This window comes from Aulostomus chinensis, chromosome 8 (genome assembly GCF_037954235.1).
Source record: "Aulostomus chinensis isolate RoL2024-O1b breed Wild chromosome 8, RoL_Achi_v1.0, whole genome shotgun sequence".
Lineage (NCBI taxonomy): Eukaryota > Metazoa > Chordata > Actinopteri > Syngnathiformes > Aulostomidae > Aulostomus > Aulostomus chinensis.
The window spans coordinates 30,802,174-30,825,761 of record NC_141327.1 but is presented as its reverse complement, the minus strand read 5'-3'; the positions used below and the strand labels follow the sequence as shown (position 1 = coordinate 30,825,761).

Sequence of the window (23,588 nt, the reverse complement as noted above, 5' to 3'; positions counted from 1 at the left end):
CCCATGTATTAGTAACCAGAGCCCCAAAAGACAAACACAATCAACACTCAATAAAAAATCCTGATAAAAATCACTGATTTGTCATAGTTATCCCAAGAGTTCCCCTTCCTCTGAATGGCTCTTCAAGCTGTTTTTTTTATCTTTTGCCTTGTTTCTGCATCAAAGAATCACATGAGCAACAAAGAACAAACTGAGTGTTACAGCGATGTACAGGAATTTTACAGAGAACTTCTTTAGTACGTCTCAAAAGTAAACGGATCATTTTAGTTTCACTGTTTCTTCGTTTGATGTAGCTTAAAGATGTGGAGCATAATGCCTGTCTTTGGACCACCGAGGTAATTGTAGGTGTGTGATTGTGACTGTGATCAAGCGTGTGTGTGTGTGTGTGTGTGTGTGTGTGTGTGTGTGTGTGTGTGTAAAACATGCTGAAATGTTTCCCAAACATTTCAAATGAGAGAATAGTGTCCCTCCGAGCCTCCGGGGGCTCGTACTGGTTCGAGGTATATGATCCTGGGCCGAGCGGTGGCGCCTGTGGAAACTGTAACAAAGCTGTGTGATGGATGATGGTGAGGTTCATTCACGCTGCTGTGCATCACGCCTCCCCCGCCTCCCCCGCCACCGTTTGCTCCAACTACATCCCCTCCTTGTCTGATAATCCAACAACCGTCTTTGTCACCCTGGCTTCCCCGAGATGGTTTCAGGGTTCATTCACGTTCAATTCAGTTCATTCTGAACGTTCCTTCATTCTCCAATTAGAACAGCTTTGGAAATAAATCAGCTGTTAAAAGTTCTGTTGACCACCAGAGTGTTAAAGAGAGAGAGAGAGAGAGAGACACACACACACACACACAGAGCTTTTGGTGTTTTTGAAGGAACTTAAGCGGAACACTGCTTTAAAGAATCAAATGAATTGATAGAGAATCAAACCCTGCAACCCCCCCCCCTCCAAGACCCCGCCCCCCAGGACCCCCCCGCCCCAGCTCCCAGACCTGCGCAGTCCTGCTCACCTCTTTGGTGCTGTCTGTCAATCAGGGTTCCTTGATCCACAACCCTACATTTAAAGCCGGTTTAGAATATCTCTAAATACAACACACACTCACACACTCTCACACACAAACACACTCTCACACACACACACAAACACACTCTCTCACACACACACACACACACACAAACACACTCTCACACACACTCACACACAAACAAACACACACTCTCTCACACACACACTCACACACAAACACACACTCTCACACACACACTCACACACAAACACACTCTCTCACACACACTCTCTCACACACACTCTCTCACACACACACACACACACACACACACACACACACACACACACACACCTCTGACTAACATCAAGGGTCCTGTTGTTTGGCTGAAGCTAATGAGTTAGCAGCGATGCTACAGTAAGTTAAAAAGGGTCAACAGCTCCAATCATGTGACCAACCTCAGACCCTCACCTTTAACCCTTTCAGCGTGTCACTGTTCCTGCTCATCATGTTGCCGTCGTCTCTGTCAGCACAGCACATCTCCCCTAACAGGCTCAGCTCCTGAGCACAAAGATAACGGGCCACGCATGGCTCACGTGCATAAAAGCTACATAACATTTATTGAAAATAAAAATAAGCATAAAATTGTCACCTCAAATTCAATGAACCTTTCAGTTTAAAAGTCAGCGTCCAAACTGGACCCTCAGAACCAGGCTCAGAGGTGTTTTCCTGCTTTCAGCCATGAAGCTACTCAGATCCACACGGTCTCAGAAGGACCCTAGCAGCACAAACCAAGACTCATCGCTTGACAGGAACCGAAAACTTTGTAATGAATGTTTGAACAATTCAAGTTTATTTCATCACGAAAATATTCAGGATTTTAATAATAAATAGAATTTATAACCCTTTTTAATCTCAACCAGCTACTTAGGTGCCGGCGCCTGCTGCACCCCAAGTGAAGCGATTCTCATGGTTACTACATGACCAGGAATTTGAATGCTGATACAAATGGAACAGCTTTGTAAGCACAAAAAACATGATTTTTTTAAAAGGTAAAGGTCACATTTGGATTCGGCGGTGAATTTTCATGTGATCTGATAGAACAAGAGAGCCGATCACATCTGGACTCCAGAGCCCCAGCTCTCCAAGCTTGGATCCACACGTTGAACAGATCAGAATCAGGGAGGACACATCAACCACAGCAAGGCTCCCGCGCCTGCAGTTCTCTGAGGCGGCTGCAGGTGGCCCTCTAAGTTGAAAAGGTGTAACATCATCAGCGTAACATGATCTGAATGTGTGTAGAAGTTTCTAACCTGCCACGTTCTGTGTGTGTGTGTGTGTGTGTGTGTGTAGCCTGTGGAGGAACCCTGGTTGACAGAACAGAGGGAACCTGTTACAACCTAATTGGTGCTGGTTCCAGGACTGGACTGGACTGGACTAGAATGGACACCCCCCCCCCCCTTAGGTGGAGGAAGCTCCGTGGCTGGGCATGTTGGCCATGCCGCCGACCATACCAGCCGCGCCAGCCATACCTGAGGGCCCTCCCAGAGCTGGAGGGCTGTGCTTGGTAGGTGAGGTCATGTCGGTGCCACGCCCTTGACCTTGACCCTGGGGGGCGTGGTGAGCGTGCTGCAGGGCGTGGCGCTCCAGCAATGTGCGGTGGGTGAAGGCCCGGTGGCACACATTGCACTGGAAGGTGCGCTCAGCACGGTGAGTGCGCATGTGCACGTTGAGCGAGCTTTTCTGGGTGAAGCGCTTGCCGCACATGGAGCACTGGAAGGCCCGGACGCCAGTGTGCACCACCATGTGTTTGAGGAGGTAGTCACGCAGGGAGAAGGAGCGCCAGCAGATGGAGCACTGGTGAGGTTTCTGACCTGGGGGGACACACAGACTGACCAGATCAGTTGTTCTGAAGCTGATCTCAGACCAGCTGATCAAGACTCGGACTGTCTGTTCCTTGTTAAAAAGAGACAATTAGAAAGTTTTGGTGAGTTCATTGAGGACTCCGACCCGTCAACACGGCCCATGCACCGCCGGATAGATCCGACCCCACGTGATCTGACCACCTGTCAGCTCTCTCACTGGCTTTGATGTACGTCTCCACGCGTGTCCTTGGATCAGAACTCACCTCCTCATGCAGCAAACACACACACACAACTTCCATTTGCAACACTTTAACTGGTGCATGTACCCCTCTGACATTTATGACAGGCAGAACTTGAGGGGATGAAAGTCCTTGATTAGTTGCCGTAGATCAGCTGACAGTTTCAACACTGCAGCAACTACAGTCTTGTTGGGATGTCTCTGACTGAGAGAGCGAGAGAGAGAGAGAGAGCGATCAGCTGGTGGTCGACAGACATCTGCTGTCACTCCTTCACACCAGAGCAAGCGGCATCGCTGGCGTGTTTGTCGGTCAGAGATTACCAGAACTGAGACAAATCACAAGGATGCTTGGTCCTGAGTGACCAACCTGCGAGAGATGTTTGATATGGCAGTAATAATTATTATTAATAATGAAGAAGAAGAAGAAGAAGAAGAAGAAGAAGAAAGGAAGGAGGCCCATCAAACTCTTCGTTAGCCCTGAACTGTGAGCTGATTTACCCTCAGATGTTGGTTTTTGTTTTCAGAACAGCTGATTTGAGTAAAATTGATCCACTCTGGGTAGATTCGTTCTGAGTTGAGATGCTAGGATTCACCAAGGCAATGGTCCACATACTTTACCTGTGGAATCAGAGATCCTTCCTTAGGACTGTCACTATTCCTTCAGCAGTGGTTTGGAGCACTTCAGAGGTTATGGAGAACAAATTTCAAGCGGCATCAAATTGCTTCTGGAAAACCATCCAGCACCTCAAGAGGGGAAAGTGGTGAACCATCCAAGCTGTGTACAACAGGGAGGGAACACTGCTGACCTCAACCAAGGAGGAAGTCTGGGGATAAAGGGGACACATTGGGGGACCCCTGAACCTGACTGGCCCTGCATATATACCAGCACAAGCAGAGCTGAAGGACGATGGCGGATCAACATCTAGAGCTCGGGAGCTCATCAGGATGTAGTCCAACAACTCCACCAGGGCAAAGCTCCAGGGGTTGACTTGTGGTGTTGAAGGAAACTGGTGGTGAGGGGCTGGGGGTTTGGATGACAACCTCTTCACTACTGTGTGGAGATCAGGGGCAGACTGGGGTGGTGGGTCCCCCTGTCAACAAGGGGCCGGAGAGGAGCGTTCAGAGAGGGCTTGGACTTTTTTAGTAAGAAAGGATTTCATGGCGTAGTCGCGGTATTGCGGGTTTCAGTTCAGTGGGCTGAGGACTGCAAAGGACGCCATCCTGATGACATCATGGGTCTGTGACCTTCTGCTCTCTCTGGATTGTTCATTGCCGAGCTTTACAGTCTTGAGTCCTGTTCTCAGGTGAGGGGACTATGGAGCCTGAGCTGGGCCGGAGAATCAGAGCAGCAGGATCTGTGCTGCTTAGTGATCAGCTCTGAAGAAGCAGGCCAGACGTACACAGTGCGTTCACACCTGGTATGAGAGCCAACCACCTCTGATCAGTCGCTCAGCACAGATCTTAATAATAATAATGATACAAATAAACACCAATAACAACAGATGTGCACACGGCCAGAAAGTCACAGGAAAATATTTTTGAAAATCTAACAATCAATGAAAAACATCAGTATTTGGCAAAAGATTTTGATTGCCACGTAAATCAACATATTGTACATTGGGTTTTAGAGACAATGAGACAGAAGCCCTTCAGCCTTCAACATGACCATGATGTGAATGAACAGAACCACTTAGACTACATTGGCCAATTTCCCTTCATAGCTCCAACTGGTTGGAGGACAGACGCAGTCTTACCAGAATGGATGAACATGTGCTTGCTGTAGTTCTTCCTGGAACGTAGAGATTTGCCACAGTGCGTGCAGTCAAACGAGGTCTCAGATCCTTGAGAGGAAGGGGAGGGGCCTGCAGAGCAGGAGGATGTGGAGGGTGGTGGGGCTGGCGTCATCGGTGCTGGAGGTGGAGCCTGTTGGCTGGGCTCTGTCCCCGCCATGCTGTCAATCCCCCCCATGGGCCCACCAACGTAGAAGGGGGCTGGCTGAGACTGGCTCACTGGGTACTGGAACAGAAGCTGAGGAGGAAACGTTGGCCAAGAACACCAACAGCGTTAACGCCAGCTGTTCTTTTGTGCATCGTTCTCATCATGTCTTTATGTGTATGAGGAAGGTGTTACGGACGCCCCTGACCTCAGGAGAGAACAGTTCTCTGTGACATCATGGACAGTCCAGCCAATCATGGTCCAGAACTCAACTTACACAAATATTCTGAAGATAAAAAGTTGTGGAACCGGGGGACAGAACATGATGAGGTTCGAACCTGGTTATTGATGGATTGCGTGGTCGGGGGTGGAGTCAGAGGCTTGTTGACCCGCCCTCTGGGGTTGAAGGCCATGGCCTGAGGAGGCTCACTCTGAGGCCAGAAACTCTCAGAGAACACACCCTGCTCATCATAGAAGTCCTGGGAGGGAGGGACACACACACACACTTTGATAGGTTTTATCTCTTGGCTCCAGTTCAGTCACCTGGTGATTTTTACTGCAATCTGGATCACAGAGGAGCTCAAACACATCTTTAGTGCAGAATTGTAGTCATGAAACATCAAAAAACAAAAAGTGAAATTCTTTAATTGTACGCAGATGATGACGATGATGATGATGTGATGGTTCACACAATGGCAGCAAGGACGACCCACATAACCGGCTGACAGCCTGACAGTTTCTGACCACAGCAGCCAGAATGTTTGAAGGTGACGATCTGCTCACATCCTGAATATTGTTTCACTAACTGGACACTTACCATCGCTACAACGGCCCCACCTCTGGCCCCACCTACAGCACCATCTCAAACAAGGTTTTTCTACAACCCAGGCCTGCTGCCAAAGCTGCGTAGATGAGCCGCAGTCTCTGAAACAATGACCATCACGACATTTCACACTTCCCCTGTGTCTTTGATGCACTTTGTCTCCTTTGGTCTCTTTAAGGCCTTTTATGGCTTTTGTTACCTGCCAAGGGACGACATATCAGTCCTGCTAACTTCAACTCATTCACATTAGTATTCATACTGATGTTCATTAATATGCGCTTTCTTGCCCTTTCAAATAAATAAACTAAAAAAACATGGAATCTAAATGTATATTATTTTCCTAGGTTTTTATCGACAATATAAGGAAAAATTTAAACATTTTCAACTGTTCACAGGGTTGCAACATCCTGCCACTGAGCTGAATTCTTGGCAGGTCACAGGTGTGTCAGGTACTGGGTGGATGTGGAGGTATGGATGTGGGCTACACACAAAGACTTCAACAATATGTGACGTTTAATGACAACTAAAAGCAAAGGCCGCCGACCAAGCGGTACTCAACAGAGACGATTACCGATCTACTGCTCCGAGGTACGAATATTAGTTAAGTGGAGTGCCTCCAACAGTATCACTAAATTTGAGGAATGCTCTTTAAATTACCAAGTTACCAAACTGTCGCCGATGACCGCGCTCCTACCAACTAGCTTGTCGTGTGGTTTGATAGTCTTAATGCACAGGACAGGAAATCTTGACCAGTGTTGATCAGTCCAGGCTTCTATCCAAGCCTTGAACACCGCTAATGACCAACAGGTCGTCCCGCTGACGCCACCCCCCCCCCCCCCCCGAGGACAAAACCAGCCATAAAGTGCTAAAAGTTTCCTTCCCTGCACAGAGCTTGGAACAACTTGCAATTATCTCGCTAAAACCATTCACATGCACCGAGGAACCCTAAGGCAGAAGCGGCACAGGCTGTGACCAGTGGTCGTCAGCAGCTGGCTGGGGTTTGTTGAAGAGGGGGGCGGTGAACAGCTGGAGGCCAGCTGGGTCTCCATGAGCAGAATTAGCCAATGATGATGCTTCAGCCAACCATACCAACACTTTGGACATTTCAGACACATTTCCTGCCGCGAGGTGAAAGTCGAGCAGCCTGTCACTTGCTTACTGAGTAGAGGAACAGATGCTTTTTTAGAAAGTACCTAACATGAGACTTTCTCCAAAAAATTCAACTTGAGATCAGTATTTTAATCTTGGGCTTAATTACAATTAATCACACAATATAATTGTTACTAACTGGATAAATTCTTTTATCTGATTCAAACCACGACTGAAAATATTATTCAAAATGCCCAAATTCCTCCCTGAACCAAGGTGTTTTTCTGATTGTCTTTGTGAAAATGCTCTGGTGCAGCAGCAGCGAGGCGAGTTCACCAGAGTCGGTGAGCCTATACGTACATACCACCCACACGGAGCCGGCTGCTCACCTCCGTACACACAGATCTGGTGGTCTCTTTGTCCACGCTCTCACTCCCCCCAGCAGGCATTTGCCCCAACAAACAAGCGTCACGGTAAGTGTGACTGTAGTTTTTTTCATACACCGCCATGTCTCTTCAAATACATGTCCTCATGATTTGCATGTCAACATATGCAGGAGAAAAGACGCTGGAAAGACCAACTTGTATGACCAGTCAAGCTACATTATAGTCAGATCAGCTCTGTCACCGAACATTTAATTCATGAGTGTGAGAGCAGCTCTGTCTTGACTTCAAACCCTGTAGCAATGTTGACTCTTGACACCTTTCGAATGTCAGTATCACACCTGAAAAAGTGCTCAAGTCAGGAGTGAGCAAAGCCACTACATCTACCATCCTTGAGATTAATTTCTAATCCTAAACCCCTGTCCAAAAACACAAAATCAATATGTTCAGTTTAATAAACCATTGCTGAGATGATTCAGGTCATTGGGGAGGTTCTTCTCAGATCCATCCAGGAAGATCATGGACAGCAGCTGCATGGACCGGTGAGAGAACATGCAGCATGAAACCCACAGAATCGGAGTAAATAAAACCTGGATCTCTGTAATGAAGTGCGTCAAAGTTCTGTTGAACTGTGCAGAGCTCCATCAAATGGAGAGTGCACATTAAAGTTTGCTCTATAAGATAAGATAAACCTTCACACTTCCCTCAGTGGGGAAATTGGCAAGCGTCGGGAAAGTTACGAAAAAAAGAGGTCATTAAGACTGAAAAGCAGGAGCTCCTGCAACAGGCAGCCGCTCATGCGGCGCCATCTTGGAAAAGCAGTGTTAACAGTGTTAAACTGTCAAGGCAATCAGCACAATAATCAGATGGTTGACCGTCTGGTGCAGCAGTGAGCAGGGGGGCACCATGTAAACAGCCTCTCGCTCTCCAGGTACCGACTATCAAGCAGCATTTCTCTAATCTGTCAAGTCAGACCATCGTCTATAAAGAAAATAGCCTTTTGAAAGGATGGAAATGCTGCTAACATTTCTGAAGAGTGACTGGACAACACACCAGCATGGGTGGAGCTGATATCAGGGACAGACTTAGGGAGAATTCACAGAGGGAAAAAAACATTTAACTGGATGTCCCTTGGAGTCCTATCACTTCTGCCATGAGGAGAATGCAGTTAAAATCACATAATGGAACAAAAAAAATGTGTTCCCAGAATTTACCAAAGTAGCTTGCACTTTGTATAAAACAGTGTTTTCCTGCTGTACTTAAAGGAACACAGACACTTTTAGGGAAAGTCTCTTCTTGTCCATCATCCCCACTAAAGCTGAGGCCTAGGCTAGTTAGCTTAGCCCAATGGCTGGTAATGCCTGGAAAGTGTTAGCATCAGCTAGCTCAGGTCCAGGCTAGTTAGCTTAGCCCAATGGCTGGTAATGCCCGGGAAATGTTAGCATCAGCTAGCTCAGGTCCAGGCTAGTTAGCTTAGCCCAATGGCTGGTAATGCCCGGGAAATGTTAGCATCAGCTAGCTCAGGTCCTGGCTAGTTAGCTTAGCCCAATGGCTGGTAGTGGGTGTGAAGAGTTAGCATCAGCTAGCTCAGGTCCAGGCTCGTCAGCTTAGCCCAATGGCTGGTAGTGGGCGGGAAGTGTTAGCATCAGCCAGCTCAGGTCCAGGCTAGTTAGCTTAGCCCAATGGCTGGTAGTGGGTGGGAAGTGTTAGCATCAAGCTAGCTCAGGTCCAGGCTAGTTCGCACAGCCCAATGGCTGGTAGTGGGTGGAAGTGTTAGCATCAGCTAGCTCAGGTCTAGGATGCTGGTGTGTCCAGCAGGAATCCTCCTCCTCCTCATCCTCAGTAGCAGCAGTCGCTCTTCTAGTTGCCCAGCACAGTGAAACAGAGTAACGGGTGCAAAAAGCAATATTATACTACAAACTGAACACTTCCACTTTAACGCCTGAACAAAACATCACCACAGCAGACAGACGGATGTAGAACATCTGCAGAGGTTTCATGCCTTCTCCTGTAAATAACAAACCCCGGCCGCTGAAAGGACGCAGCTCCGCACACAGTAGCTCCATTCATTCAAATTCAGTTTTCACACTCTGTTTTTAGGGCTTTGGTCACTATGCCATCATGTGCGAAACTGTAATTATCATGTTTGCTATGATGCACACACCAGCTTAAGCAGTTATTTTCATGATATTATCATGCTACACACTGGATACACTCTAAATGTTGCTTCATCTCATCTCAGCTGCAGAATTTCAGGAGAATATGCTGTTGAATATCACCATGATAGAGCAATACTAAGAGCAACACAGAACCAAGGCTTAAAATCTGAAAATCCCTTCTCCAAGTACAGGCATTACCAAATGGTGCACCGTAGTCCAGGTCCGGACCCAGTGAGGGTTCTGTCCGGACCCATTAAAATTGTAATGTTAATAAAAAGATAAATCATTCCAGTATGCGCAGCTAGTCTAGTGAATACGACAGGAGCGTCATCAATAGCCAAGCCAATCAAATCGATTGTTTACCTTTCAGCACCGGGGAATAGCGAGAGAGAGAGGAAATGAAACAAGCAGACGGTGAAAACCGACCTTTCACAGACGCATGGACAGACCGATTCATGCTGGCTCCGCCCACAGCCAGTAGGAAACCTCTGTGTCTCAGGTGCTGTCAAACTGTGGCGTTGATTAACGTGGCAACGTTAAGCGTTGCGATGAGACCAAACACGGGTGGTTTGAGGAAAGGAACCCGCAGACGTCCACAGTGAGGCCAAGCAGAATGATGGGACTGGAAGCCCAGTAGGACAGGTGGACCCTGAGAACAGGACTGGAGTCTACCGGGTCCCATTCAAGTGCCCCACCAGTTCAGACCTACCAGTGTGTTAACAGTGTATTACTTTGAAAACACTTGAAGCCTGACAGTAAAGGACAGGGAAGCCTACGTACGTTGCTGGTCTTATTGTCATCAATGTCCACCATTCCAAGTGACATGATGAGACTCAGACCTTTGCTGGGAGGAAGTTTTAGTCACTGGACCTCTTCCAACCTTAATTGAACAGCCCTGTCCTTGTACAATGTCTGGTTCACAGTGGCTCCCTGCGGCTGCCCTGCCACTGTTTCCCTGCGGGGGGTAAATCGTCAATTTGGAGATAAATCATGAGTGTAAACGAGGCAAACAAAGGTTTATGAACCCAATTCATCATAATGAAATACCCAATAATTCCACAATGAAGCAAACACAAATTTTCAGATGATTTTTTTAAAAGTCGGCAGTCTGAGCAATTCATTTGTCTTTGTGTTGAAAAAAATCTTTTTCAAGGCTTGTCTGGATTGCAGTTGGCTTCATGGCTGAAAAAGGTAAAACACACCTTGACCCGGTTGTGTTCGTCCAGTTTTCCATGTCACTTACAATTGTTGCTTATGTTGATTTCTTCACATCCAGCTGACACTTGAACTGACAGGTTCACAACGTTTGAGGACACAGTTTTTATCCTACTCCATTTGCAATAAATGCAATTTGACACGTCACTAGAGGACGTGAGGGTCGCACAAGCGAGCCTGGCGATGACTAGATGGGGTGGAAACATGTCGATGGAACCCTGCTCATCGACTTCTCTCGGCCTCCCATTGCAACTGCAGGGGCTGTGATATCAGAGGGTTGCAGTTCTGCTGAGCTCTAACTCAGTTTTCTGACTGATGTTTGCAGTACCGTAACACAGGATTGTGTCACCCTCTCCAGTTTAACAAGAGCTGTGTGCTACAAACATGTGCAGCCAGTATTATTTTCCTCATCATCATTTATAGTAGTGGTAACAACGGCTTCTTCTAACTCATCTGAAAATCATCCCAGTTCCTAAGCTTGAGCCCCAAAATGTTCTGGTCCATAAAACGCAGGTACAAAGTGAATAATTAAATGCTCCTGGCCTTGTTAGACAAGTAGAGGTAGAGAAGCTCAGCCTTAAGCATCATGTAAAATGAACTACCGAGCAGACGACACCCAAAGTCAGAGGCTCCATCTTCCCAAGCACCCTTGAATCTTCAGTGGCCATGACGAGCTCTGATTGATACGAAACTGTGGTGCATTAACGTCCAACACCAAGTAGATAATTCAGTTTCAAATCACGCTTTTGCAGCACTTGTGAGAACCCTGACAGGCAGAGCTCCATGCCTCTGACTGTTGGCAGACGTCCCTGGTGTCGTCTGCAGGGTACAGCAGGCTGCCGCATAAATTCTCTCCATGTTTTCTTTCCACACGCTTCAGGACCCAAAGCCCCACTTTCCACCTTAATACTACTTTGACATCGAGGCTCCTCATCTCAAACCCTTTCTACAGCAGTGGTTGATAAACTATTTATATGATAAAGATTACATTTCTCAAGATTTTACATTTTTGTCCTATTCTGCAGCTGCTTGTTTTCATCGGTTCCCATAGCTACCACTCGTCCTGAGACCCACCTGTCCGAAGCCCGCCATGGTTTCCTGGGTGCCCTCCTGCGTTCCATCTCTTCTCCCGTCCTCCAAGGTGTAGACAGTCCCATCGTTGTCCTGGACACCTTCATCTTTCACCACCACACCCTCTCCTCCCAGCACCTACAGGGGAAGCAGGACAGCAATTACACCTCTAACAGTGCAGCAGAGGAGTAGCAGGAGCAGTGAGCCAGCTGATAAAAGAAAAGCGCAACGACCTGGATTCTAATAAGTTTAATCACCTACAGTAAATATGCAGAAGTCCATAGATTTCAACAAGGCAATTACTGATGAAGTTAAGGCGAGAGCTTCTCTTCAATTCAGCAAAGTGCGGAAACATCTCAGCAATATACGCCAATGCAGTGTGAGAAGAGGGAAAAGCAGAAAAAGAAAGGAAAGCAAACCATTGCAGCTCTGCATGCCTGAAAGCTGTAACCATGGCAACCCTTCCCCTTATCCCCCACCTGAAGTCTTAGCGGCTGCCTCTGCTTGCGGCTGTGGCTCGCCCCCCTGTCTCGGTCTCCATCTCTTCCCCGCTCTCTGCCGTCCAAGTCCTCCTCCTCACTATATCTGTCCATCCCGACCAGGTCATCAGAGAGGTCAGTTGTGTTGCCACGGAGGCTGTCCCTGCCAATGCTGTCCACGCTGCCCACGCCGGAGCTACAGCTCGCTGAGAGGTTCCCTGTGCTACTGGTGCTGGCTCCATTTGCCGTCTGCGCCAACAGGTCTCGGAGCTTGTACCTGACATCCTGAGTACAGCTGGGGCTCTGCTTCATGAGGATTGTGCCAGGCGCAGAGCCCAGCCCATCACCGCCACACATGGCGCCCGGTCCCATGTCGCCAAGCGCCATCAGACTCACGGTGTTAGCCTGCTCCATGGGGCCTGGGCCACTTTCACTGACACTAATGCTGGCACCCCCCAACCCCCCGCCCATGTTGCTTGCCCCACAATCAGCCATGAAGTTAGAGAAGTTTGGGTAACCCCCGCCCCCACCTGAGCCGCCCCCAGAACAGCTGCCATTGCTCTCTCTCCCTTTTCCCCCGCCGCGCTCCTCCTGTTTAGGGAGGAGCCCTCCAAGCATTCCTCCTCCTGCTGCCGCTGCAGCAGCGGCTGCAGCGGCACTCGCCGCCCCAGCTGCCGCCTTCCTTTGAGAGATGATCTGAGTGCACTCGTCGATGACCGTCTTGATCTGCAGGATGCTGGCAGCTGTGAGGATACAGAGGGCCTGCGACTGCAGCACCACCAGTGAACCGCTGTACATGAAATCCACAAGCTGCTTCACGGTTTCGGCCGGCACCAGTGGGGGCACAGAGATTTCGGAATGACCCAGCAGCAGCTTGTCCTGAAAGAAGGGGCTACCTGCTGCCAGCACGCAGGCGTGGGCGCGCAGAGAGGCGTCGTGGATCCGCACTGTCACGTCGCAGAAGAGGCCCTCTCGTCGCTGCGTGCGCAGGGCTTCCAGAACCGACTGACTGGAGTTGTGAAGGTGGATGTAATGCACCGTCTCCGTACCGGACGCCATGGCAGGAGGGGGGGAGTCACTAGGGACAGGGTGGGAGTGGGGGTGGGGGAGGGGGGGGAGGTGTCTGGGGTTTTGCGTCAGCTTGAGGGATAAGGAGGACAGGGAGGGAAACGGATACAGTGCATGGGCCACGGTGGGGCCGTGTCCCCTTAAACAGTCATGAGTCCACTGGAAGCGGCGGTTCAGGTGTGGGAGGAGTTGTTGTCCTGAGGGACAATTGTCTTCCACTGGTGTCACCTGCTCCTGAGGGAACCTGTAGAAATTAAGTAATTACAGCAATTAAACATTAAAGCAGCTGCAATGAATATGAGGAGTGCAATGCTTATAATACCATTAAGTCCATCAACAGGACATTTGCTTTGTAAACGTGGACTGATTTGATTGTTATCACCTGTCCATCGTGAGGAAGCAGACTGTAACAATCTGCGTCTGCTTTCTGGTGCCGCGTTCTGGCGTGGGTTCGCGAACTACACACAGAGTTGATTCCAACTCTTGTAACTCTTCTGCAATGAGCTACTACAGGACACAGACTCACAGAGGCTTCGATGGCAGACAGGTCTGTCCCTAGTTGACTCCATCACTTGATGGAATGTAAAGAAGTTCTAGATGGATGTCACATTAGCAGATAGCTCATCAAGTTAGCTACCACACAGGGTTAGGGTGAGATGAATGAAGGCCACCATTGGTCTAGTGGGTCTCTGAGGGTTAATTAGAAGCCACAGCAAAGTCATAAATGGCCAACAAACCAGAGATCAAAGCAGTTCAATATTACTTTCACCAGTTGCCAGCAGCGTGAACCCTGCTTTGGGAGTTAGATAGTCAGTCAGTGGGGCCACCACCTGGGCCTCTGGTAATTTTGAGCAAATTTACAATTTCCTAGCAGCCATTTTGGCAACATACCAGTCTTGTTAATTCCATTAATTTCATCCCTGAGCCTCCATTAATGACATTAAGAACATGGTGTTTCCCGAATAATTCGCGTTAAAATGGCCGTTTTTACAAAGGTGTATTACTGCACCACACTGATTAGGTGGTTCACTCAACAGAACATTAATCAGCAGCTGTTTGTTTATCAGTTATCAGACGTAATAAACAGTGGGTCCGTTCGTGTTTATTACGTCATGTTGCCCATTTTTCTTTGGCTTCTACTGCACGTGTGACATTTTAGACTGTTGAGCCGACATTTTATAGACAAACACTCAAATATAGAAGACACAGACACAATAACAACGAACAATTGCCATAAAATATAATGAAATAAGGTAAACGGCAGTTCAAATCTGACACACATGTTTTCGGTTTGCGAGCCAATAAAGCTGCTGTGGTTGAAGGAGACGGAAGTGACAGCTGAGTGACGCTGACCCATCTCTCATCCATCCATCTCTCATCCATCCATCTCTCATCCATCCATCAATCAATCACAATCCGCCCGCGGGCTTCGTCAGGAGCACCTGTCTCGACCGGACCACCGCACGTGCCCCTGCGCGAGTCCGCGGGTCAGTTAATGAGGCGACCCAGCGCCGTTGGTGACGGCTAGCGCGCCGCCTCGGGTCGCGGGTCCGGTAGTTGCGCCAAGCAGATACACGCAAATCGAAAAATGACGCTGAAACTTTATAAACGTCGCGTTCAACGCCAAAGCAGCACCGCTGCCAGCTCCGGTAAAACGTCCCGGGCAGGCTGACACGGGCGAGCCAGCGGCGACGATGCCTAGCTAGCGCTAGCTAGCGTTAGCTGTTGACATTAGCAGCTCCACTCCCACACACAAATCTGCAGGAAAAGCAACACTTTAGGCATGCACACGGAGCGTCGCCGTGGATTAAAATGAAAGGTTAATTGTTAAATACCGGATGGCAAAGTATAAAGCACAAGACGAAACGGCTGTCTGAGCTCGCCTCCATGATGCTAACCTAGCTAGCTACAATGCTAGCTAGCTAGAACCAACGGTGGAAGACATAACCAGTAAAGTTAGCAGCCAGCTAACGGACTGCCACCCTTTTCTGCACCGAACGCTGCGACTCAACCGTGAAGACTCTTCGTGGTCGCGCTGGTGTCGGACGGCGGGCGCTTACCTGCGGTGGCAGTCCGGCGCTGGTGAGTCTGGGACAGACGGATGCAGCAGGAAGCCGCCGTCGGTCTACTGCTCCAACCTGGTGAGAGCTGCAACCAGCACACGCACACAAACATACACAGGACTCGAACACGGACACACAGACACCAGGCGGAGAGGGATGCGATGCTCCCCGCGCAACTGCAGCTGGACCAGATAAAGCTCTGAATGACGGTCAAAGTGGTCTGGATTAGTCCTGCATGCTCACATCTGGCTACAGGCAGAACAGATGTGCCAATGCAGGCAGTGGACAGACAAACGCACCTGTCCTCACCCACGCAAACACACCTGTCCTCACCTACACACTCCCGGGGCAGGTAACCCAGGACACGAGGCTATTGCTGTGACATTCTATCGGTTCTGATCTCACTAGCGCGAGAACTTCTTTACGGGTTGAACAACTCGTTCCTGACGCAGTATAAATACTGCTTCCTATCTGATATAAGAAGTGTAGGATGTATAGAAGAAAGAGACACCAGGATTTCCTCCACAACAAAATATAATTTAATGAAATCACTTTTCACTGTGTTGATCACAAATATCTACGTTGGTGTAAAAAAAACAAAAGATGCATCACTCTCCTTTGTCTTAATGTAAGGCATGCAGTCTCCACAGAGCTTTGTACACCGAAAGCTTTAGGTCACTACAGTAGGACACACAAGTACACACAAGCGCTCATATCCACTCTTCTTCTGGCCCAATAAACTTTTGTTCTTTGTATGTCCGAGGAGTAGAAGTGGGCTTCATCACAACACCAAAAATATAGCAGTTCACAATAGCAACAGGAACACTTGTGCTGGAGCCTTCATCCTCCCAGCTCTGGCGGAAACTTTAATATGTGAGTTACATCGACAGTTACACAAACGGTGGTTAGTAGCGCAGCACATTGTGTGAGCATGTTGCACATTAAATGAGGATGACTTGAACAGCCGTGACTCTGGCTTTCAGCCCTCTGCAGCGAGCCCTTTTGGAACTGGTTTTGGAACCAGTGGGGCTGATAGAAACAGTGTCTTCATTCCGTGATGTGAAGTTGCACCAAAATGCTGTTGTTGCACCTCTTATATAAAAAGTGCCTTTTTCTTGTGTCTGCGGCACTAAATCTGAATGAATTCTGGGCTTTTATTGTGGTCTCAGTTATATAAATACAATTATATGTTTGCCTCCATATAAAAATAAAATTAGCAATACACATAGTACACACATAAGGAGTTTAGATTTTGCAGATTATTGACAAGCTATTGAGGAAAATGTACAACCACAAAACTATAAACCTGGTGCAGCATGAATAAATATGTAGATATTATTCAGTTTAGTTCCCTACACTTGCAGCTTGTCCGTCTGGCTATTGGGGGGCAGAGGCGGAGTCACGGCTGCCAGGGGCGACAGAGGAGGGCTGTTCAGCGGGTGAAGGTCATGTTGGAGCAGCAGGACAGATTTCAGACTCAGTTCTGCTGCGCGTCTGCCTCCCTCTGACGGCAGCCCACTGCCGTGATGAGCGCAGCCCCCTTCCCGCTGCCGTCCTCTGATAGAAGGAAGTTGACATCACATTTGGGGGCTAGCTCCTTCACCGTTAGCTGAAAGATCCGTGAGAAGCTGTGGAGGAAAGACAGGAAGCCAATCAGGATGCGGCTATTTAGGGTGCTTCACGCTGATAGTTGGGCTGAGTCAGACTTCAACAACCCAGATATGATACACGAGAAGTTCATCCAGGTGAGTCCGTCAAATGAGTGAATGTAGTTGTCAAAATTATTCTGATGAAAATAAGTGAATAACATCAAAAACTCTCAGGAGCATCCGACATCAACCGACCTAAAAATAAAAAAATTAAAAAAAACAGCTCCACACTGCTGCTCTGTTGTTCCCAGGACATTAAGAGATGGATCAGCCTGGTGAATGAACCTCTCCTCCCCATAAACATGCTCGCCATTCTGCTCTGATGTTTTCTTACTGTGGGTGGAGCTTGTAGAGGGTGCCATCCACACCCACTGTCACGTCCAGGTGGTCCAGTTTTCTGTTCTCTCGGATCTTGTCCACCACAGCAGCCATCCCGGCTCCACAGATCTGAGCAGCGCGGCGGGACACTGTACCACACACCTCCTTGACGATAATGCTGTCGTCACAGGTGCTGTCAAGCCCCAGCTGCTGCAGGATTGCCCTGACCTGCAGCAGTGCCAGACGATCACTGCAGAGGTCATAGGTCAGAAGTCAGAGTCACCAGATCCTCAGCAGCTGTCCCAGAGTCTGAAGCTTCAGCAGTGTGTAAATTGCACTCCCTGTTCCTCCTTTCTCTGTTTTATCCCACTAGATGCTACTTTTCTGTGAATGATAATGAAGGATGACAGTATTTTAAATACTGTTTAAAGTCTTGACCCTTAAAGTGGTTTTGCTTCTTTTAGGTCACTGTCGTACCTCTAGTTCATCAGAGGGGAAGGTGAATGTTTGGTCGGTTTGCTTTCACAGACAACGAACAGTCTAAACAAATGTCCTGTTACAAGAACAGAGGCATCACCGGAATATGACGAGTTTGTAGAAGATGATGTGGGCAGCACACTGATTAAATCAAAATAAGTATTTTGACACAAAATCTGGTTTTGACGGAGTTTTTAGTTGGTTTTGCCACTCTGTGGTTTATGGCATGAAGATTTGTTACAGCAGACTCAAAGTGCTCCGATGTAAACGCAACCTTCATTGTGGACCATATACACCGGTGGTCAAAAGGGGGTGTGGCCTCAGGATGATTTTGCTGAAGCCACTAGGTGACGGTCATAAAAAAAAAAAACATGAAGACCACGTAATTTCCTATCACTGAGGCCTCCTCCCAATCATACATGCCTGGAACACCTTCTGAGGGAGGCGTCCAGGAGGCGTCCTCACCAGATGCCTGAACCACCTCCACTGACTCCTACCTGGAGGAGCAGCAGCTCTACTCTGAGTCCCTCCTGAAGGACTGAGCTCCTCACCCTGTCTCTAAGGGAGAGCCCAGCCTCCCTGAGGACTTTTTGACACCAGTTAAGTAATAAATCCCTAACCCAAAATAAGTTTCCATTCCTCTGAAAGCCTGATTCTCAGTTTGTCTCCTCCAGCCTGGAAACTCTCCAGCCTCTCTGATTGATGATTGAGGACGGTCCTCCTGGTCCTGACTCTGGATTCTGATCTGAATCCTCAGAGTTTCTATCAGTTTAGTTCTAAATCAGATCAAGTCCTGATTGGAGGAGACTTCAGTATTCATGAGGGTGTTGATAACCACAGTCTGGTACTGCATTTCTCTCTCTTCTAGACTCAACTGGTGTCCATCAGTCTGTCCATGAACCCCCTCACTATCACAACCACACCTCCACCTCCTCCTAACATGTGGAACTGAAGCTGAACATCTGGTTGTGTTTCCACAGAACGCTTTTATCAGACCACCAATCAACCACTTTGGAATTTGGACTGATCAACTACACTCCACTCAGGAAAACTGTAGTTTCCAGATGTTTGTCTGATCAGGCCACACCTGGATTTAAGGAAGTGGTTCCATTGGTGCTAAATTCAGTGTCATGTCCCACTGTAACAGAGGACGCTGTTGTCCACCTTAGTCCCTCCCAAACTGATCCTTTTATCATAGAGCAGCAGCACCTTAGCAACAACTCTGGACTCTACTGGCCCACTAAAACAGAAAACTATGAATCCAAGGAAACAAGCACCTTGGTACGGTTCTGGAACCTGACAGCTTCAACAAGAAACCAGAAACTGGAGAGAAGATGGAGCTGTTCCAAACTGGAGGAGTCACATGTAGTCTGGCAAGATGGCCTTAGAACCTAGAAGAAAGCCCTTGGTAGAACCAGAGCAGCCGACTACTCAGCATTGATAGAGGAACACAAGAAGAACCCAGGTTCCTCTTCAGTACTGGAGCTAGACTGACAGAGAGCCACAGCTCTACTGAACCAAGTAGTCCTGTTTCCCTGGGCAGCAAAGAGTTCATGGACTTCTTTAATGACAAAATTCTCCTGATTAGAGAGAAACTTCTTCTCCTGCTGCCATCAGCTGACAACATGGCCCCTAGAACCCAGAACCTTAGAGGCAGCTGGAGGACCAGACACACACTTGGATAGTTTTTCTCCCTTCAGCCTTCATGAGCTCAGTTCAATAATGTCCTCCTCTAAACCTCCACCTGTCTCCTAGACCCCATCCCAACTAAGCTGCTCCAAGACTCTCTCCCCTCGTTAGCCCCTCCCTCTTAGATATGATCAATGTGGCGCTGGTATCTGGAATTAAACCCTCCTCAAAAACAAGCCTGGATCCAGAAGTTCTACCAACTACAGACCAACATCACATCTTCCTTTTCTCTCCAAGGTTCTGGAGAAAGCAGCTGCTAAACAGCTCTGTGACTTCTCCACAGCAACAGCTGATTGGAGGATTCAGTCAGGTTCCAGGTTCATCCTAGCACAGAAACAGAACTAGTCAAAGGTACCAGTGACCTCCTACTGGTACCAGATGAGGGACTGGTCTCTGTGCTGGTCTGATTAGATCTCAGTGCAGCTTTGGTACCATTGACCACCCTATCCTTCTACAGAGACTGGAACCTGTCACTGGTATTAAAGGAACCACACTAAACTGGTTCAGGTCATATTTACCAGGTCCATCTCAGTTGGTACAAGTTAATGATGGTTCCTCTGAGACCACTACAGTCACTTATGGTGTTCCACAAGGCTCTGTGCTTGGTCCAGTCCTCTTCACCCTGTACTTGCTTCCTCTAGGTCACATGATCAGGAAACACTCCATTAATGTTCACTGCTATGCAGACGACACTCAGCTGAACTCATCAATGATCCACATGGAACAAACCAGCTGACTGAACTGGAGGCCTGTCTGAAGGACAGAAAAACATGGAGGACCCATAATTTCCTTTTATTAAACTCTGATAAAACTGAAGTCATTGTCCTGGGCCCAAAACATCTTAGAGACACCCTATCTAATGAGACAGGTACCCTGGAAGGAATTACCTTGGCCCCCAGCACCACCGTAGGAACCTAGGAGTTCTCTTTGATCAGGATCTGTCCTTTAATGCCCACATTAAGCAAACTTCTAGGACTGCTTTCTTTCATTTACGTAACATCGCTAAGATCAGACACATCCTGTCTCAAAAGGATGCAGAAAAACTAGTCCATGCCTTTGTCACTTCCAGGCTGGATTACTGCAATACCCTCCTATCAGGCTGTACCAGTAGGTCCCTAAAGACTCTCCAGCTGTTCCGAAATGTTAGTTGAAGAGACCAGGTCTCTCCAGTACTGGCTTCTCTGCATGGCTCCCTGTCAAATTTAGAATAGAATTCAAAATTCTCCTTCTAACATACAAAGTCCTCAACAGTCAGGCTCCTTCATCCCTGACAGAGCTTCTAGTCCCCTATGATCCAGCTAGAGCCCTTCACTCCCAGGATGCAGGGTTCCTGCTGGTTCCTAGAGTTTCTAAAAGTAGAACAGGAGCCAGAGCCTTCAGCAATCAGGCTCCGCTCCTGTGGAACCGTCTCCCAGTTTCGGTCCGGGATGCAGGCACCCTCTCGACCTTTAAGAGCAGACTTAAGACCTTCCTTGTTGATCAGGCTTATAGTTGGGCTGCGTAGCCTGGCCCTTAGATATGCTGCTATAGGCTCAGACTGCTGGGGATCTCTCATGGTGCACTGGGCTTCTCTCTCCGCCTCCTGTCCTCCTGTATGTGTCATACATAAATCATACTCATACATATTACTCACTCCTCTTCTTCTCCGGAGCCCCTCATCCCAGATCCCGGGTGCTGCTGGAGGAGGCTCCAGACCTGAAGAGGCTCAAGCTGCCACCCATAGCTCCACCTGCTCACGTCCCTGTCTGTCCATCAGTCTCTTCCCTTTCTCTCTCTCTTTATCTCTGTCCCACTCTTTCCTTCTGCATATCTGTCTTCCTCCATTATCTGTCTTTGTCTCTGCCCTGCTCTCCTGCTCTCTTTCCCCCCGACCGGTCAAAGCAGAATGCCGTCCCCATTGAGCCTGGATCTGCTCGAAGTTCCTGCCTGTTAAAAGGAAGGTTTTTGTCACCACTGTTGCAGGATGTGCTTGCTGATGGAGAATTGTTGGGTGTAAATTCATTGAAGGAGCGTGGTACTCGACCTGCTCTACCTGTAAAGTGTCATGAGATAACTTTTGTTGTGATTTGGCGCAATAGAAATAAAATTGACTTGACTTGAGGAGGAAACTCATTTCAGCCGCTTGTATTCACGATCTTGTTCATTCAGTCATTACCCAGAGCTCATGACCACAGGTGAGGGTTTGTGACGGAGATTGAACGGTAAATCAAGAGCCTCGCCTTTCCGCTAAGTCCCTTCTTTACCACAACAGACTGGTTTAGCGGATGCTGCCCCGATCCACCTGTCAGTCTCACGCTCCATCCTACCCTCACTTGTGAACAAGACCCCAAGATGCTTAAACTCCTCCACCTGAGGCAGGCCTGGGCAGGCCACCCTTTTCCGGCTGAAGACCATTGTCTCAGACTTGGAGGTGCTGATTCTCATCCCAGCCACTTCACATTAGGCTGCCAACTGTCTCAGCAAGAGCAGGAGGTCGTGGCTTGATGGCGCAATAAGGACCACGTCATCCACAAAAAGCAGAGGCGACATCCTCCCGCCACCAAACTCAACCCCCTCCACCACCCGGCTGCACCTAGAAATTCTGTCCATAACGTTATGAACAGAACCGGTGACAAAGGGCAGCCTTGGCGGAGTCCAACCCTCACTGAAAATAAGTCCAACTTACTGCCGGCGACGCAAACCAGACTCTCACTCCTCTAGTCGAAAGACTGAATGGCCCTTTGTAAACGGAAATCTACCTCATACTCCCGGAGTACCCCCCACAGGGTGCTCCTGGGAACACGGTCATAAGCCTTCTCCAAATCCACAAAGCACATGTGCACTGGTTGGGCAAACTCCCATGCTCCCTCCAGCACCCTAGCGAGGGTGAAGAGCTGATCCACGGTTCCACGGCCAGGACGAAAACCACACTGCTCCTCCATGATCTGAGGTGCGACTACCGCCTTGACCCTCCTCTCCAGTACCCTGGCGTAGACCTTTCCAGTGTGATCCCCTGAAAGTTGGAACAAACCCTCTGTCCCCTTTCTTCAAGATGGGGACCACCACCCCGGTCTGCCACTCCAAAGACACCGCCCCCGATGTCCACGCAATGTTGCAGAGACGTGTCAACCAACACAGCCCCACAACATCCAGAGCCTTGAGATACCCAGGGCGGATCTCATCCAGCCCCGGAGCTCTGCCACCGCGTTGTTTCACTGCCTTGGCGACTTCTGCCCCGGAGATTGGACGACCCCCCCCCCCCCCCCAAGTACTCCCCCAACTCTGTTTCTTCCATGGAATACATATTGGTGGGATTGTGGTTCCTTCCACCATCCAATTATCTCCCCAGTTGACATCAGCAGCCTCCCATCCCCTCTGTAAATGGTGTGGGAAGTTGCTGCCTTCCCCCCTGAGGCGATGGACGGTTTGCCAGAACCTGTTCAGAGTCGACCAATTGTCATTCTCCATGGCCTCACAGATCTCCTACCATGCCTGACTTTTTGCCTCGTTGGCCGCCATGGCTGCACACCGCTTGACCTGCCGGTACCAGTCAGCTGCCTCTGGAGACCCACAGACCAGCCACGCCCTGTATGCCTCCTTCTTCAGCCTGACGGCTCCCCTCACCTCTGGTGTCCACGAGCACATTCTGGGATTACTGCTGTGACCAGCCACAGCAGCCTCACAACAGCTGCTTCGACAATGGCAGAGCAGAACATTCGGACTCAATGTCCCCCACTGCCCCCGGGATGCAGTCAAAGCTCTGCCAGAGTTGGGAGTTGAAGATCATCATGACAGGTTCTTTTGCCAGGCATGCCCAGCAAACCTTCACTACTCATTTGGGCCTACCTGGTCTGCGCAGCATCTTCCTCTGCCATCTGATCCAACTCACCCCCAGATGGTGATCAGTTGACAGTTCAGCTCCTCTCTTCACCCGAGTGTCCAGAACATACGGCCATAGGTCAGATGATACGACCATAAAATCAATCTTAGACCTACGACCTCGGATGTCCTGGTGCCACGTGCAGTGATGGACATCCTTATGTTCGAACATGGTGTTCGTTATGGACAAACTGCAACTCGCACA

General features: G+C 48.8%; 3 protein-coding genes across 9 annotated transcripts in view; 1 reads left to right on the top strand and 2 right to left on the bottom strand.

Moving 5' to 3' along the window:
* Window positions 1–345: 345 nt before the first annotated feature.
* On the bottom strand, window positions 346–15,799 carry zbtb45 (zinc finger and BTB domain containing 45). 2 transcript variants are annotated; one of them, XR_015117671.1, is made up of 7 exons: window positions 15,390–15,799; window positions 12,262–13,573; window positions 11,786–11,920; window positions 5,381–5,521; window positions 4,862–5,135; window positions 3,726–4,522; window positions 2,749–2,878 (listed from the first exon to the last, which is right to left on the bottom strand). XR_015117671.1 is itself a non-coding variant. In XM_086212466.1 (6 exons), the coding sequence occupies exons 2-6, from the start codon at window positions 13,318–13,320 to the stop codon at window positions 2,466–2,468; spliced, it is 2,022 nt and encodes a 673-aa protein (XP_086068592.1). In that variant the 5' UTR covers window positions 13,321–13,573; window positions 15,390–15,797; the 3' UTR covers window positions 346–2,465. The 2 variants fall into 2 exon arrangements, 1 of the variants encoding a protein (XP_086068592.1); XM_086212466.1 differs by lacking the exon at window positions 3,726–4,522 and having other exon boundaries at window positions 346–2,878; window positions 15,390–15,797.
* Window positions 14,651–23,588, top strand: part of LOC147258090 (uncharacterized) — a 17,451-nt gene continuing 8,513 nt past the window's right edge. For all 3 annotated transcript variants that reach the window (XM_086212468.1, XM_086212469.1, XM_086212467.1), the window contains exons 1-2: window positions 14,651–15,470; window positions 18,705–23,588. The exon at window positions 18,705–23,588 is cut by the window's right edge and continues 412 nt beyond it. The gene's annotated coding sequence lies outside the window, so the exon portion shown is untranslated. The remainder of the gene's footprint in view (window positions 15,471–18,704) is intronic.
* Window positions 15,915–23,588, bottom strand: part of LOC147258089 (hexokinase-1-like) — a 39,774-nt gene continuing 32,100 nt past the window's right edge. For 3 of the 4 annotated variants that reach the window (XM_086212462.1, XM_086212464.1, XM_086212465.1), the window contains 2 exons: window positions 17,376–17,609; window positions 15,915–17,020 (listed from right to left, as the gene is read on the bottom strand). In XM_086212462.1, the coding sequence (XP_086068588.1) occupies window positions 16,870–17,020; window positions 17,376–17,609 (385 nt within the window). In that variant the 3' untranslated portion in view covers window positions 15,915–16,869. The remainder of the gene's footprint in view (window positions 17,021–17,375; window positions 17,610–23,588) is intronic. The other variant, XM_086212463.1, reaches the window with a different exon arrangement.